General features: G+C 43.5%; 2 protein-coding genes across 2 annotated transcripts in view; one reads left to right on the forward strand and one right to left on the reverse strand.

Moving 5' to 3' along the window:
• LOC126998643 (putative neural-cadherin 2) overlaps window positions 1–4698 on the reverse strand; it is a 127367-nt gene extending 122669 nt beyond the window's left edge. Inside the window, exon 1 of the mRNA XM_050860593.1 lies at window positions 4309–4698. Within this exon, the coding sequence (XP_050716550.1) occupies window positions 4309–4357 (49 nt within the window). The 5' untranslated portion in view covers window positions 4358–4698. The remainder of the gene's footprint in view (window positions 1–4308) is intronic.
• Window positions 1–18246, forward strand: part of LOC126998640 (RNA cytidine acetyltransferase-like) — a 92900-nt gene that overhangs the window by 18306 nt on the left and 56348 nt on the right. The window lies entirely within an intron of this gene.

The raw sequence follows: 18246 nt of genomic DNA on the forward strand, positions 1-18246 counted from the left end.
CACACACACACACACACACACACACACACACACACACACACACACACACACACACACACACACACACACACACACATATACACAGACTTACAGACAGATAGATAGACATACAGGCAGACAGACAGAGACAAACAGAAAAAGGATGATAATATGTGACCAGTTGGAGGATAAGAGAGAGAGAGAGAGAGAGAGAGAGAGATTGGCTCCTGCCTTCCTCATTTTGGTCTCTCATCTTGCTCTCTCTCTCTCTCTCTCTCTCTCCGTTTATTTTTTCCCTTTTCCTCCTCATTCGTCTTTTCCTTATCACTTTCTAATCCTCGACCCGTCAATGTTTTAATCCTCATTCTTTCATTTTCCTCTCTCTCTCTCTCTCTCTCTCTCTCTCTCTCTCTCTCTCTCTCTCTCTCTCTCTCTCTCTCTCTCTCTCTCTCTCTCTCTCTCTCTCTCTCTCTCTCTCTGTTATCATTCCTCCTTTTTCCCGTAGACTCGCTTCCTGCTCTCAATCTTGTTCACTCTTAGTTTTCCATTTCTTTATATGTTTTATTTCATTTTATTTTGTTACGTTTTCATTTTATTTTGCTTTTTGCGTTCGTGACCTCGACCTTTACAGTTTCTGAGTTCTCGGTCTCTGTTAGTGTGTGTGTGTGTGTGTGTGTGTGTGTGTGTGTGTGTGTGTGTGTGTGTGTGTGTGTGTGTGTGTGTGTGTGTGTGTGTGTGTGTGTGTGTGTGTGTGTGTGTGTCTCTCTCTCTCTCTCTCTCTCTCTCTCTCTCTCCGGTAAAGGTTTTATATTATGCCGACACTTTTTCTCTTTCCTTTTTCCTTCATGTTCATATTCCTTCCAGCAGCCTCATTTCCGTCTCCATCACGCGCATAACTCTGCCCCCACCTTTTTTCCATCCTCAACATATTCCTTTTTTTTATTGTACTGTGCGACTATGTCTCTTTATTTTCTGCCTGCCTTGTGTCGCGATGTTTTTCCCTCCTTCTCTCTCTTAGACACTGTATATACGCGAGTTGCTTTCCCTCTCTATTGTGTATACGAGAAGGTTTTTTTGTGTGTGTGTGATGATTGTGGTCTTTTTCTCGGCCTGTTTTCTGATGTTCTGGGTGTTTGTTTCTGCCTCTCTGTCTGTGTGGGTGTCTTGCTGTCTGTATGTCTCTCTGGATGTCTTCTTTTTGCCCATATGTCTCTGTTTGGATTTAGTCAGTCGTGTCTTGGTTTTTTTTTTCGTTTTAGTGTGTGTTTTCCTTGTCTGTCTTTCTCTCTGTCTGTGCCTGTCTCTGTTTTTTTCTGCTTTCCTGCCTATCCATCTATCTGTCTTCTTGTCTGTCTGTTTATTTGTCTGTTTGTGTTTATGTTCTCTCTCTCTCTCTCTCTCTCTCTCTCTCTCTCTCTCTCTCTCTCTCTCTCTCTCTCTCTCTCTCTCTCTCTCTCTCTCTCTCTCTCTCTCGTCCCTCATCTCTCTCTCTCGTCCCTCATCTCTCATTTAGCGGGATTTCTCCACACGGACGAATACCATCAGCGTTCCTTTAATAAACCAACTCGTCCTGAGGGGGAGGCTGTCAGGCTTGTTACGCGGCAGCCTGTGTCGGGGAGGACGGCTTTGTTAGTGCCGCCTGCCGTGACTAATGTTATGCCGCCCTGCCACACTTGTACGAAGTCGCATTCAAAGTTGTGATATTGACAGATAGCGTGTGAGGAGGAGATGGAGAGCGAACGTTAACAGGCTGGGAATGGCATGGCTTGAACTTGGGAACTCGGGACATACATTCACTAATTCTCTGTTTGTGGGTATGTAGAACGCTTCCCCTCGCCTTCTTTCACGATTCTATTGCCCTAGTTAGTGTGTGTTGGTGGTGCTCTGTCAAAGGAATGGAGTGATAAACATTTATAATAGTCAGCCCCTTTACTTAGTAGTTTACGATATAATTGCACGGTTTATTATTTAGGGAACGTTTAGAAGATTTGGAGATTGCTAATGATTATGAGAGAAAAATTAAAACAGATATTGGCTTTGAGATTTCGATTGATTGAAAATGTATTTAGATTTACGCGAAGTATATTGAGTTTCCTTAATGAAATAACCACGTAATACCATATGAGAAAACATACACACACACACACACACACACACACACACACACACACACACACACACACACACACACACACATCAATAATAATTAAGTTGCTCTCTGACAAATTCATCGCATTCTCCCCTATGATCATTTTTTCACCTCCTACCTTTTTCTCACTACCTTTTCGCATATGTCCCTATTTCTCCTCCCTACTGGTATCCTCCTCCTCCTCCTCCTCCTCCTCTTCATGATCGCATCCTCCCCCATCGCTTTTTATCTCGTCCTCCCCTGTCGCTCTTTTCATCCTGATGCATGCACACTGTCTCAAGCGGAGGGAATCGAGTGCGTGGCGTTAACGGGCACACACGGGATGGTATGTATGTGTGTATGTGAATGCGTGTGTGTGTGTGTGTGTGTGTGTGTGGGGGGTCTGTGAATGCGTCTGCGCGTGTGCGTGTTTTTCAGTCTTGCCGTTCACTCTCCTCCATGTCATAGGTCTTATTTCTTTTTCGTAAATCTTTCCTCTCAATGATTTTTGTCCCCTCCATGTCTTTCATTTTTCCTCCCCTCTTCCTTCCGTCATTCGTCAGCGTCACTTCCATCTCTTCACTTCTTTTCCTCACTTTTCAGTTGTTACTAGGCGGGTACGCACACACACACACACACACACACACACACACATACACGCACACGCAAACGGACAAAGCACAAAGCATCAGTAATAACAGTACTCGGCCGTTCTTTTCAAGTTTCCCTTCACTCAATTTACGGATATTGTTTTTGTTTTTTATTCTGTAGCGCCGCAGAAATATAAATCGTCAGACCGCCGGTAATATCACCCCCACGGACCCACGGACGGAGATATTGGGATTCGTTTTCATTGAGGAATTTGTGTCCGTGCCTTCAGTCTGCTCTTGAAGTGGATATATTGAAAACGGCGGGGCCGGACTCATCTGTCGACTGCCGCGCTGAAAAGACGGGAAAGAAAAGTTGCAGCAGGAGGGTGTAGCAGCGGGTCTTGCTGGAAACGTGTCATGGAGGGAAGGGGAAAGACATGTCACCGCGGCGGAGGACTTGTGAGTACAGCCATCGGTGGGAAAGTTCTCGTGGGTGTTAGACAGTCGCCAGCAACGAAGTGTGAGGCAAAGTTTGGGGGAAGCCTCGAGTTGACTGAATGCTTGAGACGAGAGGAAAATGTTTGTGAAGTGGACAAGCCGCGTATGAACCCCCGTGTCTTAAAACTTCTGGTGTGCGTTGGTGCGGTGAGTGCCCCGAGGCTTAGTGCGATAAAAACTTCGGGGAGTAATAAAACAAAACTTGGATAAGAACCCTGGTAAGTCAATAACCGGTGTTTAGAGCCAGGGTGCGACACGCCGGCAGAGGTGCGAGGGAGAGCTTTTGTAACGGCGCGTCGCAACTCAGAGCCCGGAGACAGGCGGGTGATCGTGAAGGCATCGGGCGTCCGTTTCAGTCTCCTTAATCTTGACGCGAGTGGCCGGGATGGCGAGGCTCGATCAAGCGTGTGAGTTACTGTGAACTTATGAACGGCGGGAGGGTGGATCGAAGCCAGAGAGGGACGGCGAGGCAGGTGTAAGGGAAGATGAGCAAGGCATGTGCGTTGTATATAGGCGTTGGTGAGGCCTCCTGCAGCGAATGCCTCTTATCGCTGGTGATGGAGAGGACTGAAGCCAAGAACAAGGACAGAGGAGTTGCTTGGAGGCAGGATCGTAGAGCAGTCTCACCCTTCTAGTAAACCTCTCAGCTTCTTAGTATTGGGCAAGAGGCGGCAAGGTGATAAAAGACAGAGGCATTTCTTGGAGGCAGGGTCGTAGAGTAGTCTCGGTATCCCTTATAATAAACCTTTCTCTCAATCTATAGTAATGAGCAGGAGGCGGAATAGGTGGCTTCTTAACATCATCAAAATCAGCTTCTCTATGAACGTTCAAGCACAAAGGAGCACACACATACACGACCACCTTCCTTCTCCCACCACATCCAAAAGAAACATACATACAGACACACACACACACAGACTAGCCTTTCATCCTCTTTTCATATATTTCACCGACTCCACACGTGAAAGACCCTCTTCAATCCCTTTAACACGCGTCACTCAACCAGTCACCTCGCCTCATCTATCCCTCTCCTCCTCCTCCTCCTCCCCCTTTCTCCATCTTTTCATCTCAAGCTGTCCGTCACCACCCGAAGCTGAATACATGAACACTTACCCAGGAGCGTGCTGTTGGTGATGATCTTGAATATATTAGCGGGGTCCATCGTTGAGTTGACAGCGGCGTGAAGGATCTACGTCTGTGTGGGAACGGTAACTCTCGTATTCTTAATCTTTTGGCTGGTGGTGGTGGTGGTGGTGGTGGTGGTGGTAGGGGTTAAGGAAGGTTCTTAGTCTGTGTTTGCTGGTCGCGGTTTGGCTTTACGAGGCAGCGGTGGCTAACTTTCTTATTTGTAACTGGTGGTGGTGATGGTGGTGGTAATGATGGTGGTGGTAGTAAAGAGCAATAGTAAAGTAGTAAGGTAGTAAAATAGTAAGGGTTTTCGGTGTGTGGTCATCAAGTATTTACAGTCATACATACATACATACATACATACATTCATACATACATACAAACACAAACACAAACACACACACGCGCACACACACACACACACACACACACACACACACACACAAACACACACACATCTAGGTAGGCAAAGTTTTCAAACAATTCCTATCGGCGCAACAGATCTCCTTCCCTTTAGGATCCACGTTACCAAGTGTCCAAAGTTCGAATCCCGGCGGCGAGTGAACAAAGTGCGGAGATCCGGAGAGAGAGAGAGAGAGAGAGAGAGAGAGAGAGAGAGAGAGAGAGAGAGAGAGAGAGAGAGAGAGAGAGAGAGAGAGAGAGAGAGAGAGAGAGAGAGAGAGAGAGAGAGAGAGAGAGAGAGAGAGAGAGAGTAAGCAAGTAAGTAAGCAAGAAAACAAGAAAACAAGAAAGCACGAAAGAAAGAAAGAAAGAAAGAAAGAAAGAAAGAAAGAAAGAAAGAAGAAAGAAGGAAAGAAAGAAGAAAGGAAGGAAGGAAGGAAGGAAGGAGAGAGAGAGAGAGACTTGGTGAATTATGGCAAAACTTACACAATTTAACACTTTTAATGTTCTTGTTTAATTAATAGAGTGCTTTCAATTAGTTAAGCGTCGATGTATTAAACTGAACAATTCATTTTTTCTCTTAAGCTTAGTTGTAAATGCTTCTGTAATGACTAACTACCAATATTTTGACACATTATTTTATTTTATTTCTTGTCCTTCGGGAGGCACCAGGCAAGAGATTTATATTTTTTTTTTCGTAAAGTGTGTGTGTGTGTGTGTGTGTGTGTGTGTGTGTGTGTGTGTGTGTGTGTGTGTGTGTGTGTGTGTGTGTGTGTGTGTGTGTGTGTGTGTGTCCCTGCGGGCTATCCGATTCTCCAATGCTTGTCATTCGAATCCTCGGGGGTACTGTATAAAAAATTCCCCCAACTTTGTTTTTTCGGGTTTCAGGCTGAAGTTTTATCTGCACATTATTGGTATTTATCCTGTACTATACGAGGAGCGGGTTGCAGAAATTTCACTTTTTCTTTAATTCTTAGCCGTTTAATCAATAATGTTACGTAGGTTATTGAAGAGTGGCGTTGCTTTCAAGAGATAATGGAAGCTGTTGATATAAAACTAACTGCAAGGCAGGATTATCATAACTCATCATCAATTCTACGTATTAGTCCCAAGGTTGTGTCCTATACGTGTTTTGCATATGTGTTTAAACTGACCTGCGAACTGAATTGTTTTGATGGAGTTACTGATATCGTCTAGTGTGTTTGCATGTATGTGTGTGTGTGGGGGGGGGGGGGGGTGTGGTGTGTGTGTGTGTGTGTGTGTGTGTGTGTGTGTGTGTGTGTGTGTGTGTGTGTGTGCGCGTGTAACAGAGGTAGAGACGTATTGTGTTGCCTTGATACACACACACACACACACACACGAACAATGTCAGCAAAATTATACATATACATAATGGAATTCACCATGTCGTTCTATTCTTTTCAGAGAAGTTGTAATAAGACAACAGTAACACTATTTACCTGTCTATCTATCTATCTATCTGTCTGTCTTTCTACCTCTCTATATCTATCTATCTATCTCGTGAGTATTTGCTTCGAGAGGGATGCGGTAGAGAATGAGGAAATATTGGAAACATGTTTAATAGGAACCATCAACCAAGTAAATAAAATCACCTAACATTCGCCCTATCAGCAATACTATCACTTCATCAGCAACATTTTTTTTTTTTTTTACAGCAAAGGAGTCAGTTCAAGGGCGTAAAAATAAGGAAACAATAATGAAAAAAAAGCCCGTTATTCACTGCTCCTAAAAAGAGTTAGAGGAGTGGCCGAAAGATAGGTCAGTTTCGGGAGGAGAGGTGTCCCGATACCCTCCTACATAATTACAGCTCACTAAAATATATTACCACCGAACACCGATCTACATCCCCACATTCTCAATTACCTAATTTCTGAGTAGATCAAGAAAATATACTGTATATTTTTTTACTTTAAATTCAGTACTTCATATTTTTTTTCCCCTGTTACCCATGGACCTCCACCCTCCCCAGTTCCTCTCCCCTATCGGGTACTTCCTTTGACGGGTCTCTGGACCTTAATATTAATGATTTGGTTGGTGAGGCGAGAGACGATAGCACTTTTGTTGGTGGCTGTATATATTATAAATTACTATTATCACCACCTTCACTATTACTACCACCACTACCATAACGTCTATCATCACCACCACTACCACCACCACCACCTCCACCCCCACCACGTCTAACACCACCACCACCAGCACGACTTTAACCTCCCACCCACACCACCACAACCACCATCTCTGCCACCCCGAACTCCATTACCACCACCACCACCACGTTAATCTATATTCTCGCATCACCACCACCAGCACCACCACCATCACCACCACCCTCACCACTACCACATCACCACACCTGTTGCGTATGAAAGAAATATAAATAGATGGAGAGAGAGAGAGAGAGAGAGAGAGAGAGAGAGAGAGAGAGAGAGAGAGAGAGAGAGAGAGAGAGAGAGAGAGAGAGAGAGAGAGAGAGAGAGAGAGAGAGAAAGGATGAGAGATATGTGTCAGTGGTACCATCAACAGCAGGTGCCTAACCATGATGAATTACTCCACATTAAAAGTTTGCCCGTGTTAATGCCGTGCTGATGTTCATAATGACGGGTGGAACTTGTGTGCGTGTTTAACTTGTGCTGGAGAGACGAGAGAGTTATGGTGATGAGAGGGGTGGTGGAGAGGTAGTGAAGTGACGGTGGTGATGGTGAGGTGTCGTGATGGTGTGGTGGTGATGAAGTGAGGACCGTCGTTTGTGATGTATATTATTTTTTTTACAACCAAGGAAACTGTTCAGTGGCAAAATAGATCAAGACAAAAAAGCCAGTTAGTCACTCTTCCTATAAAAGTGAAACAGGAGATGGAGTCGTGTGGTGAGGGTAGTGATGGTGATTATATTTCTATGGTAATGGTGTGATGAAAGGACTGTGATCTCCTTGCTATGTGATGGTGATGAGATATTCACTTTTTATAATGATGTGAGTGGTGAGAAAGGAAAAATCTTGCATGGTGGTGGTGGTGGTGGTGGTGGTGAGGCTGGTGTGTTCCTTCTGCGTGATGGAGATGAGGTACTCGCTATTAGAATGAGGCAGGTATAGTGAGGGGGTAGTCGTCTTATGGTGTTGTGAAGTGTACTAGTGAAGGGAAATTCGTCTTGCGTTGGGGTGGTGGTGAGACCGTGGCGAGGCAGGGCGGAGGTGGCGGTAGCTGTGGTGGTGGTGGCGGTAGAGAGTACGCGTGTCGGGCCGGCGCGTGGAGGCAGCGACGAGCCCGTGCTTCTCACCACAATGACTGGCACTGACTGGCTCCCTCGCCGCGTCCGGGGCCCGCCAGGCGATCCGAGTCTCCTGCTGCCTCCACCTCGGCCTCTCCTGCCGGGGGTGGCGTCGGGGCAGAGGGGGGAGGTGCCACGAGGCGCCATCTATATCAAATTTCATTGGGGAGCATCGAATACGGGTAGTGCATTTCCTTACGCTAGCAATCATTAATAAGTCAGGCCTTACAGTGTAGCCGGTAATATTTCTCCCTCGACTTAGTGTTCGAAAGCGAGCAGGAAATTACTCGGGTGGTAAATCTAAGAGTCCATCATTTGGAAAACATGGCCAGGGAGGAAGAGGAGGCAGGCGAGCGACATAGTCTTCTCCCGCTAAAATATACTCCTCGCTGAACTCCTGCGTTATTTATTTGCCCTGTCCTTGCGAGCCTTTGCACAATACGAATTTATTGAAAAGGTGGTAAGTACCTTCTATCTATATTTCTATTTCTATCCATCTGTCTTTCTATCCATCTGTCTATCTATCTCTACCAATCTATCTATCTATCTATATCAATCCTACCTATATCAAACTGCCAATATATATATATATATATATATATATATATATATATATATATATATATATATATATATATATATATATATATATATATATATATATATATATATATATTCTTTCTATCTGTCTATCCATCTATCTATCTGTATCCATCTATTTATCTATCTATATTATCTATGTATCTATCTATCTACTGTCTATTTATGAACCTATCTATGTATCTATCTAGTATCTATCAATCTTTCTGTCTCTGTTTCTGTCTGTGTAACGCACGAAAAAATAACCAACCTTCGTCAAAAAGAAATCTTCGGACACACACCTTGCAGCCCGCCGCCCGCCAGTGGCCATGTCGCGCCGTGTTTCCGGCCCTGCGCCGCATGTACTGGCCGAGGTTTGCACGGACAATCAGTCTAGTCTTTTTCTCATGAAGGATTCCACCAGGCTGATGACATACGCTTTCCTTTTAAGTCGTTGACTGTGTGATAACTTTTCTTTCATCTTCATCCATTTTGAGTATAGCTAAAGCTCGTATTATTTTCCTTTACTCCATAATGTGCTCGATATGTGTAGGGTTGTTTCTGTTTTCAAGATATTTCAAAGGCAGACTTCACTACACAAGTTTTAAATAACGAAGCTCTTATGCACAAACTTAATAACAAAGCAGCATTGAAGCTCGCTACGCAAAGTTTCCAATAGCTGTCTGGAGTCTACGTAGCAAATTCTATGTTATGCAGAAAATGTTTATACGTATCAGATACCTATCAGACAGTCTCGAGAAATCACCTGTCATATTTAGCACCAGCAGACTGTTCATCTAAAGTATTTTCAGCAAGATTTCCACTAATTGCCACCATGTATCCAGTGACTGCAAAACAGTGTGTTAAGTGCGGAGCGTTAACTAGAAAAGCCGCGTGAAAAGTCTACGGACACAGCCAACCACGTTTACGTTACTCAACGGCTTTCATAGTAGACAAAGTGAACACCCAATCCGACTTCAAACTTGTAGGTATAGTGTATTAGAACAACTAAATAAATACAATAATTCCTGCACATTAGAACCCACATATGCGTGATTTTTTTTGTCGATTGAAGAATGGTCAAAATGTCATCAGTGCACATGTACTGCTGGTAGAAAATTTATATATATCGCATCACGTCAAATACCATATCGACACTCTCATAAAATAATTGCCTCAGTCATTTTTCACCGATTTACAGGGTTTTGTCTACATCACTTTTTCATCATGTGACGCCCATTTTTATATAATTGCCGTCGTCATTCAAGGTTTGAGTGTTTTAGAACTGACCTTATCATTTCTGCCTAAATTTTAAGCCAAATTAGATAACGACAGTTCTTTTCTGATTTCCTGAAAGGTAGAAAATAATGACTTACGCGGTTTGCTTACAAAGGTGACGAATATTAAACAATAAGTACAAAAATTAACGGGGTCACAAAAGCCTAAGTTGTTCAGAATAGTCGAAATTCCTCTCTAGACCCTTCGAGGTGTATTTTAACACGTTCTTGATGAACTAACTAAAAAATTAACATAAAATTATCTCCTCTGCCAACCTTAAAATTCCTTCCATGTCGCTTATGATTTTGCGTGACGCAGATGAGGCGGCGACACTTGGGAAAGAGATGAAATAATAACCACCGCCTTTGCTTCTCAGTCAAATACATTCCTCCTTTAATCAAGTGTCAAAAAAGATCGCCTCATAAAAATATGGAGTTTCGGTTTGAGATCTGTTTAAATAGAAAACTTTTCGGTCGATTTCACTTCATTGCCCTGAGTGAGGCGAGATTCTTATTAAAATCCCGTCGTTGGGTCGTTGCCAGGGGGACGCGGCGGATATGAAGAGAAACTGTTCGTTCACCTCAACGTAATAACATCCTGTGCAGTGACTCTAACAGATTATAAACCACAAACAACATTATACAGGAAATTATTTGTTATCTAATGTATATTTTTCTTAGTCTAACACATAACGGGTGTATAAATACGTTTCCATATTTCTTTTTTTTGTTTTTCTGTCTATCTATCTATCTATCCATCTATCGTTTTATCTATCTATCTATCTATCTATCTATTTATCAATCTATCTATTTAATGAGGGTATGCATAGGCAGGAAACTTTATCTGATCTATTAAAAGGTGTGTGTGTGTGTGTGTGTGTGTGTGTGTGTGTGTGTGTGTGTATAAATTTATGTATGGAGAGAGAGAGAGAGAGAGAGAGAGAGAGAGAGAGAGAGAGAGAGAGAGAGAGAGAGAGAGAGAGAGAGAGAGAGAGAGAGAGAGAGAGAGAGAGAGAGAGAGAGAGAGAGAGAGAGGAGAGGAGAGGAGAGGAGAGAATAGACAGACAGAGACAGAGAGAAAGATATAGGGAGAGCGCGTGTGTGTGTTTCTTCGCTAATAATGACGCTCTCAGGGAATTAGTATCAGAAAATTGACTCATTCCTTTTTATCGCCAGTGCTTTATCGGACGAGTGGGAGGAGAGTGGCTTAGTAAAGGCATGACGGGGAGGGGACAGCGACGGAGTAGGGCAATGTCACCTTACCTAATGCTGTCTATGGGTATGATGGGTTTGATAATGATGATGGTGGTGGTGACAGCGGTGGTAGTGGTGGTGGTGGTGGTGGTGATGAGATTGTAGTGATAAAATAAGTTGGTGTTGATAATGATGTTATAAAAGATTACAACGACCGCGATGATGACGAAGAGGAACCAAGAGAAGGAGGAGAAGGATGAGGAAGATGAAGCAGAGGAGGAGGAAGAGGAAAGGGAAGAGAGAAAGGAAAAAGAGGATGAAGAGAAACAGCGCGACAAAGACGAACCAAAAGAAGGAGAAAGACGAAAAAGATAAGGAAGAGGAAGAGGAAGAGCAGAAAGAAGAAGAGGAGGAAGGGGAAGAGGAAGATGAAAGAGAGGAGGAAGAGGAAGAAGAAGAGGAGAGTAGGGGAGAAAGACATACACACGAAAACACTCACGCACACAGGCACGTACAAACACAGCGACATACACACAAACAAACAAACTAACACCGCCTTTCACTTCCCATGCTCTCCCACACACATATACACACAAACACCCCTTCCGCCACACAAACAACCCCTCCACCCCCTCTTCACATACCCTCTCACCCCCCCACACACACACACGCGCAAAGTCTCTGGTCGCCGCAACACAGACCGTTAGGCAGCGATTGAGAGGCTGTCTAGGATTTCCCACCGACGGATATTGATGACTCCGGAACTTTACATGACAGGATACGAGCGGCCACTTTTTACGAACCCTCTCCAATTAGTACTCAGCGGACAAAGAAACGGAAGAAACTAACGCCATAAAACTTGAATTGGAGGTATTAGAGAAAACTGAGTGATTGTCTGAAGATATTATGATGGACTAGTCTATTTTTTTATACGTATAATTAATATGCTTTTCAATTCAGTTATTTTATTTATGAGTACGAATTGGAAAGGTCCGTACAAATGGAGGGAACTTTGCCATAATCCACATTCGTATAGTTTATAATAGTAGACGAGAAGAAGAAGAAGAAGAAGAAGAAGAAAGAAGAGAGAGAGAGAGAGAGAGAGAGAGAGAGAGAGAGAGAGAGAGAGAGAGAGAGAGAGAGAGAGAGAGAGAGAGAGAGAGAGAGAGAGAGAGAGAGAGGAAGAGTAATGTCTTTAATTTTGCGATATTGTGAAAATGAGCTATTAATTTCAACACAAAGAGGATAAAGCAAAGCGAATGAAGTATGTGACAACGATGATCTTGCTGCCAATACTTGTTTTTATGGTAGAGAGAGAGAGAGAGAGAGAGAGAGAGAGAGAGAGAGAGAGAGAGAGAGAGAGAGAGAGAGAGAGAGAGAGAGAGAGAGAGAGAGAGAGAGAGAGAGAGAGAGAGAAGAGGGGCACAGACGACATATGCCATTAGTTGGAGGAGAAAGAAAAAGAAAGTGAAGATGTATCGGGAAAGTGACACCGTGGAATGCAAGCGAGGACAGGAAAGAGATGATTGGGTGAAGTAGAGAGAGAGAGAGAGAGAGAGAGAGAGAGAGAGAGAGAGAGAGAGAGAGAGAGAGAGAGAGAGAGAGAGAGAGAGAGAGAGAGAGAGAGAGAGAGAGAGAGAGAGAGAGGTACCTGGTGGGTGTGTGGGTGTGTGTGTGTGGGGGGGGGGGTGCGTGTGTGGGTGTATTTCATAGTACCATTCTTGTTTTAATCCCTACATTGTGATATATAGAGTTTGTATTTTGCATCAGGATATTTCGTTCAGCATTTTTATTTTATTTCACGTATTCCTTTTTAATTTGTTCATTTGAGGAGGATTAGATTCGTGTGTGTGTGTGTGGGGGGGGGGTCTCTGTCCATCTATCTGTGTGTGTGTGTGTGTGTGTGTGTGTGTGTGTGTGTGTGTGTGTGTGTGTGTGTGTGTGTGTGTGTGTGTTGTATCCTGCACGTGTCCCGTTCACCCATGCACACAGTGATTGATTACCAAGTTACCGTGAAGGGCTCGGATCGGCGCACCAAGGCTGTTTCCATTACCAAAACAAACGCGAACACTTGCGCGGGGGGAAGCGACACATCTGCCTCTGGATCACCGTCAAGACTCGAAGCGCGGCGACCGAAAACCGGGAAATCGGCGAAAATAACTCTCTCAGCGACGCCCCCAAAGAGGTCAATAAAACTTTAGCTCAGGATGTTTCAGGCTATAATGAGATACTATTGAAATAAACATTGGGAAACAGGTTAACGTAGCATGATGGCCTTATCTCTCTCTCTTAATAGACTACCATCGTATGTCTGTATTTTATGAACGGAGAGAGAATAAAAAGTTTAGCTCCGGAAGTCAGATTATAATGAGATCTATAAAAATCATCGTTAAGGGATATGGTAACCTAATACAATGACCCCCTTTCGTTCTTTAGAATCCCATTTACAGTATATAATGAACAGAGAGAAAAACAACCATTCTAGCTCGGGAACCTTCCAGCTACAATGACAAACTATATAAATAAGCATAAAGAGACATGGTAAACTTGTACGATGACCCCCTCTCATTCTCTATATTCCCATTGTCAGTATATCATGAACGGAGAGATAACTAACAACTCTATAGCCAATGCATTAGAGTGGGAATTCTCGTTAGTCGTTAGTCGGAAGTGGACCCCCGAGGTATGCCACTCATGTTGATCCTCTCGACGGCCGACCCTCGTGGGCTGCCCAAACAAAGGCTCCTCACGGGTTACGGTACAAGGAAGATCCAATTACACCAGCGATGGGAGCCTAACCTGGTAATGCGCCACTTAGCACGCACTACATTAGAAAGGGAAAAAATAACAGAAGAAAGGGAAAATGGAAATGATAATAAGGAGAAACTTTGAGAGAAGAAAGGGGAAAGTAACAGTAAACAAAAGGGAAAGAGGATATAATAGAAAAAAAGGGAAAATATACAGAAGTAAGAGAATAGGTATAGAGACGGTGAAGATATTAAATTACCTTGAATATGTTGAAAAGTAAGATAAGAAAAGACAAAAAAAATCATAGGGGTTGATAGAGATATAGAAATAGTTGTGAGAGTTGAAAAAGTAAAGACTAGTAAACTGATGGAGGTTGCTTGATAGAGAGAGAAAGAGAAAGAGGGAGAGAGAAAGAGAAAGAGAAAAGGGCGAGTAGTTTGTGAGTGTTCCTCAGTCTAGTAAAATAATGGAGGTTCATAGAGAGAGTGAAAGAGAAAAAAGGAAAAAGAAAAAAAGAGAGAAAAGGTGAGTTGTGTATGTGTGTTCCTTAAGAGAGAGAGAGAGAGAGAGAGAGAGAGAGAGAGAGAGAGAGAGAGAGAGAGAGAGAGAGAGAGAGAGAGAGAGAGAGAGAGAGAGAGAGAGAGAGAGAGAGAGAGAGAGAAGGAAAGAAGGAAAGAAAGAGAAATGAATAGAAGGGAGAGTCGTCACTGTGTGTTCCTCTGTCCCCCTCCTAATGGCCAGTCGTGTAGTTAATATCTACGGGAAACGCGCCCCACTTTTCACTACCTCTTCCTGTCTCTAAACCGCTCCCGTCGACGTGTCCTTCCTTCCTCTACACAGCAGTTTAATTAAAGTTTCACCTTCTTGAGAATAGTGACACACACACACACACACACACACACACACACACGGGGACACAACAGTTCAATACATGAGCTGATAAACAGTACTCCAGTTGTGCCCTTTGGATGTGAAGCGTTCCTGGAATTCGAGAGAGAGAGAGAGAGAGAGAGAGAGAGAGAGAGAGAGAGAGAGAGAGAGAGAGAGAGAGAGAGAGAGAGAGAGAGAGAGAGAGAGAGAGAGAGAGAGAGAGAGAGAGAGAGAGAGAGATGCAAAAAAGTGAAGTAATATGAACTACAGTGGTGCTTCTTTGTCCAGTGTGAAAGGAAAGACATGGAAAAGAGTCTTGAATGGAAGGTGAGGGACAAAAACGGTGATACTCGATGAAGTGCAAATATACGTGAAGGGAAGATAAGTATTTTTCCTCAAGATGATGTGATTCCATATATTCCTCATATTAAACATCGGTCAAGTTCTGTCCATCGTTTTATTTAAATTCCTCCTTCCATCTCACTTTCCTTCATTAATCTTTTTATTCTTATATTTATTCCTTGCTCCAATCCTCTCCATTTTCTGGTTTTTGTTCGTGAATCACCATTTAATTTGGGACACAATGACTGTATTTTTGTGAATGATATCTGTTTCGTTTCCTATCCATTGCCGCTCTAATCTCCATCGCGAATCTAATCCATTGGAAATAAAACCATCTGCGTGTTTTATTCTTGCATGTTATCACGAGTAAAGAGATTCACTTTTAATTACATACACGCACACACACACACACACATACATACATACATACATACATACATACATGCATACTTCCATTCATGCATACTTACATTCATGCATACATACATACACACATATGTTCATTCATATACACAAATATACTTCGCATGCAGAATACATAACTAGATGCAAGCATATAACGACACACACACACACACACACACACACACACACACACACACACACACACACACACACACACACACACACACACACACACACACACGCACCGGAATAATGTGGACAGAGGCGATAATATAGAGTGAGTGTTAATTAATTCGGGCGGGAAATTTGTGTAGTGAGTGATGCTGTTTGGCGGGACACAATTTCGGTGCGGGTCGATCAGGATTGTGAGTGTTGACACGAGAGTTTATTACCCAGCGTGATGAGACTCCTTTATGGCGGCGCGGCTTGACGAGGGAGAAAGAGAGGGACAGATTTACATAGATTCTCATAGATATTCAAACCACACAGTCCCGGTGGTTCAGATTAGGTGGTCTCCCCTTTAACCATCAGCGAAACTATATTAAATCAAACGGCCATTTAGACTTTGCATTTCTGCGTTAGTTAATAATAGGATGGAGGAAGGGGAGCTCAAGTATGTTTTCAGTCAATGATATATAGATTTACAAAGAGAGATATAGGCGAGGGAGTATAGGCCTTCAAATCGGTGGTTGTCTGAGGATTGTGTTATTCAGACGTGACTTTAATCTTCGACATAGATGGGGAAACTCGTCATTAAGAGACCCGTAGGCCGAGGGCACAAGGTCACTATGAGGGTGTGGTGCTTAGAAACAGAACTCTTACACACGCGGCGACTATGTGCACCTCAGACGCCGGAGGGAAGGTGTTTAGTATCATTATCATTACACACGAGGGAGTTAGATTCCTTAGAGAGAGACAAGGTATATTAATGGACGACTTTGTGAACCTCAGGCTTGAATTGCTGCAACTAGGTCGATGGTCGAAGGCAAAGTACCCAAGTCGAGATTTGAATTGTCATTAGCTAGGGCATAAAATGTAAAGGAAGTGCCATAAAGGAAGGGAAAATTGCATGACGGAAATAATTAATAGATAGAAGACGGTCATAGCTCTTTAAATAGATCTCAGTGCCCCGCAATCTACGAGAGGATACCGATGATGAAACTCACCATCCTTCAGACAAGTAAAATGCTTATGTAACCAGTTTTATCTTTTCTTTTACTACTACGTATTTTTCAAGTCGTCTCTTTATTCGCTTTTCGGTCCAGGTAATCATGAGAGAGGTTATTTGCTTTTAGCAGAAAAAAGTTTATTAAAACATCGTCATTTTATCACTCGGCATCATGAACTGTCCGTAAAATGCGTCTAGGCAGGCAGCGACAGTTGCATTTACATTTTCTTACCTCTGCCATCCACGCCCGTTTTCTCCTTGTTGTGCCTCTTCTCACGTCTGATCAGTCACCCTCAACATCTATCGTTTTCTGTGGTGCGCCTGGGCGGTCCACGGAAAACGGGTAAATCCTTGCCGAAATACTGCCTTCAGGGGTAGACATCAACAGTCTTGCTGTACTCGGTAAATATTGCATGCAAGGGTAGGCATCAGTATTGCAATTCTCAGTATTAATTGTAAAAGTAATATTATAGGAGAAAAAAAGAGTGTAATCAGTAATAACTTTGAAATAACTAATAATGTTCAAACATCTCTGGAAGATCGGAGAAAATAGTGTAAGGAAATACGGAAAGTGTACAAGAACTATATTTCCCTGCTATGGACCGTGTCGTGTGTGAGTCAGCGTAGTAAAGGATAGGAAGTTTAGTTTTGCAGTGGCGTCGACGGCTAGAGAATGGTGGGGCGAGGATCGTGTCGAGAACCGAGGGAGGTGTGAATGGAAGGGACAGAGCGGTGTAGTGAAGTAGAGGAGACTAGAGCGACTGAAATAAAGAAGCGACCGAAGACAAGCACCGCAGGAAAGGAAAGGTCTCTTGGGAAAAAGGTTTAGGTAATAGAAATAAACGAGAGAAAGTGCGAGAGATCTAAAGCCTCACTCGCCTTCCATTGCTTGCGAGACGTTAGTATGAGATTCAGAGGACAGCCGCTCGTGCCTCAGCGAAGTAAAGAAAGGGAGTTTATTGGCTGTGTAGGCTCACGGGCGACGGGAACTGCGGGGCGGGAGGGAAGGGGAAAGGGAAAGAAGACATACGGAAAAGGTTGTGGCGGGTAACGAAAAAGACGAAAAAAGTTGCGCTGTGGTTTTATGTGTCACGTCTTGCATGCCTCACCGCTAAAGAACGCACGTGGAAAAAGGAAGGATGTGAAGAAGAAAAAGAAATGGAAAGAGTATGCATGGCTTTTGTATCCCTTGACGTGCTATGGGATATGCTGAGTGTGTTAGGTCATTTACTGCCTCTTGTGGGTTTCATCGTCTGGGGGGTTATTGTTTCAGGGTCTTGAGGTTAGGGCAGTCGGCGTGCAGCTTACCTTGAAGTTTCGGGGATGCTCGATAAATGGGTACCTGGGGAAACCTGAGGAAGGTAAGCTGTGGCAACCCGGATGTTACCCTAGCCCATTGTCCCGGGGTAATAGGTTCTTACCCACCACGCTAGGAGAGTGATAATGTTAAAGAGGGCATTATAGGAGGTAAGGAGACGTGAGCGGTGGTTATAATGAGGAGGAATACAAACTTTGAATGCAAGGATAGGAGGCGAGGTGTTATTGGCGGCTATAAGAAGGATTAGTAGTGGAAAGAGCCAGAAATGAGGAGAGGAAATGTGTGAAAAAGCAGCGGTGGCTATACAGATAAGAGGCCGCGGAGGAGGTGT

The sequence above is a fragment of the Eriocheir sinensis genome, chromosome 14 (assembly GCF_024679095.1).
Source record: "Eriocheir sinensis breed Jianghai 21 chromosome 14, ASM2467909v1, whole genome shotgun sequence".
Lineage (NCBI taxonomy): Eukaryota > Metazoa > Arthropoda > Malacostraca > Decapoda > Varunidae > Eriocheir > Eriocheir sinensis.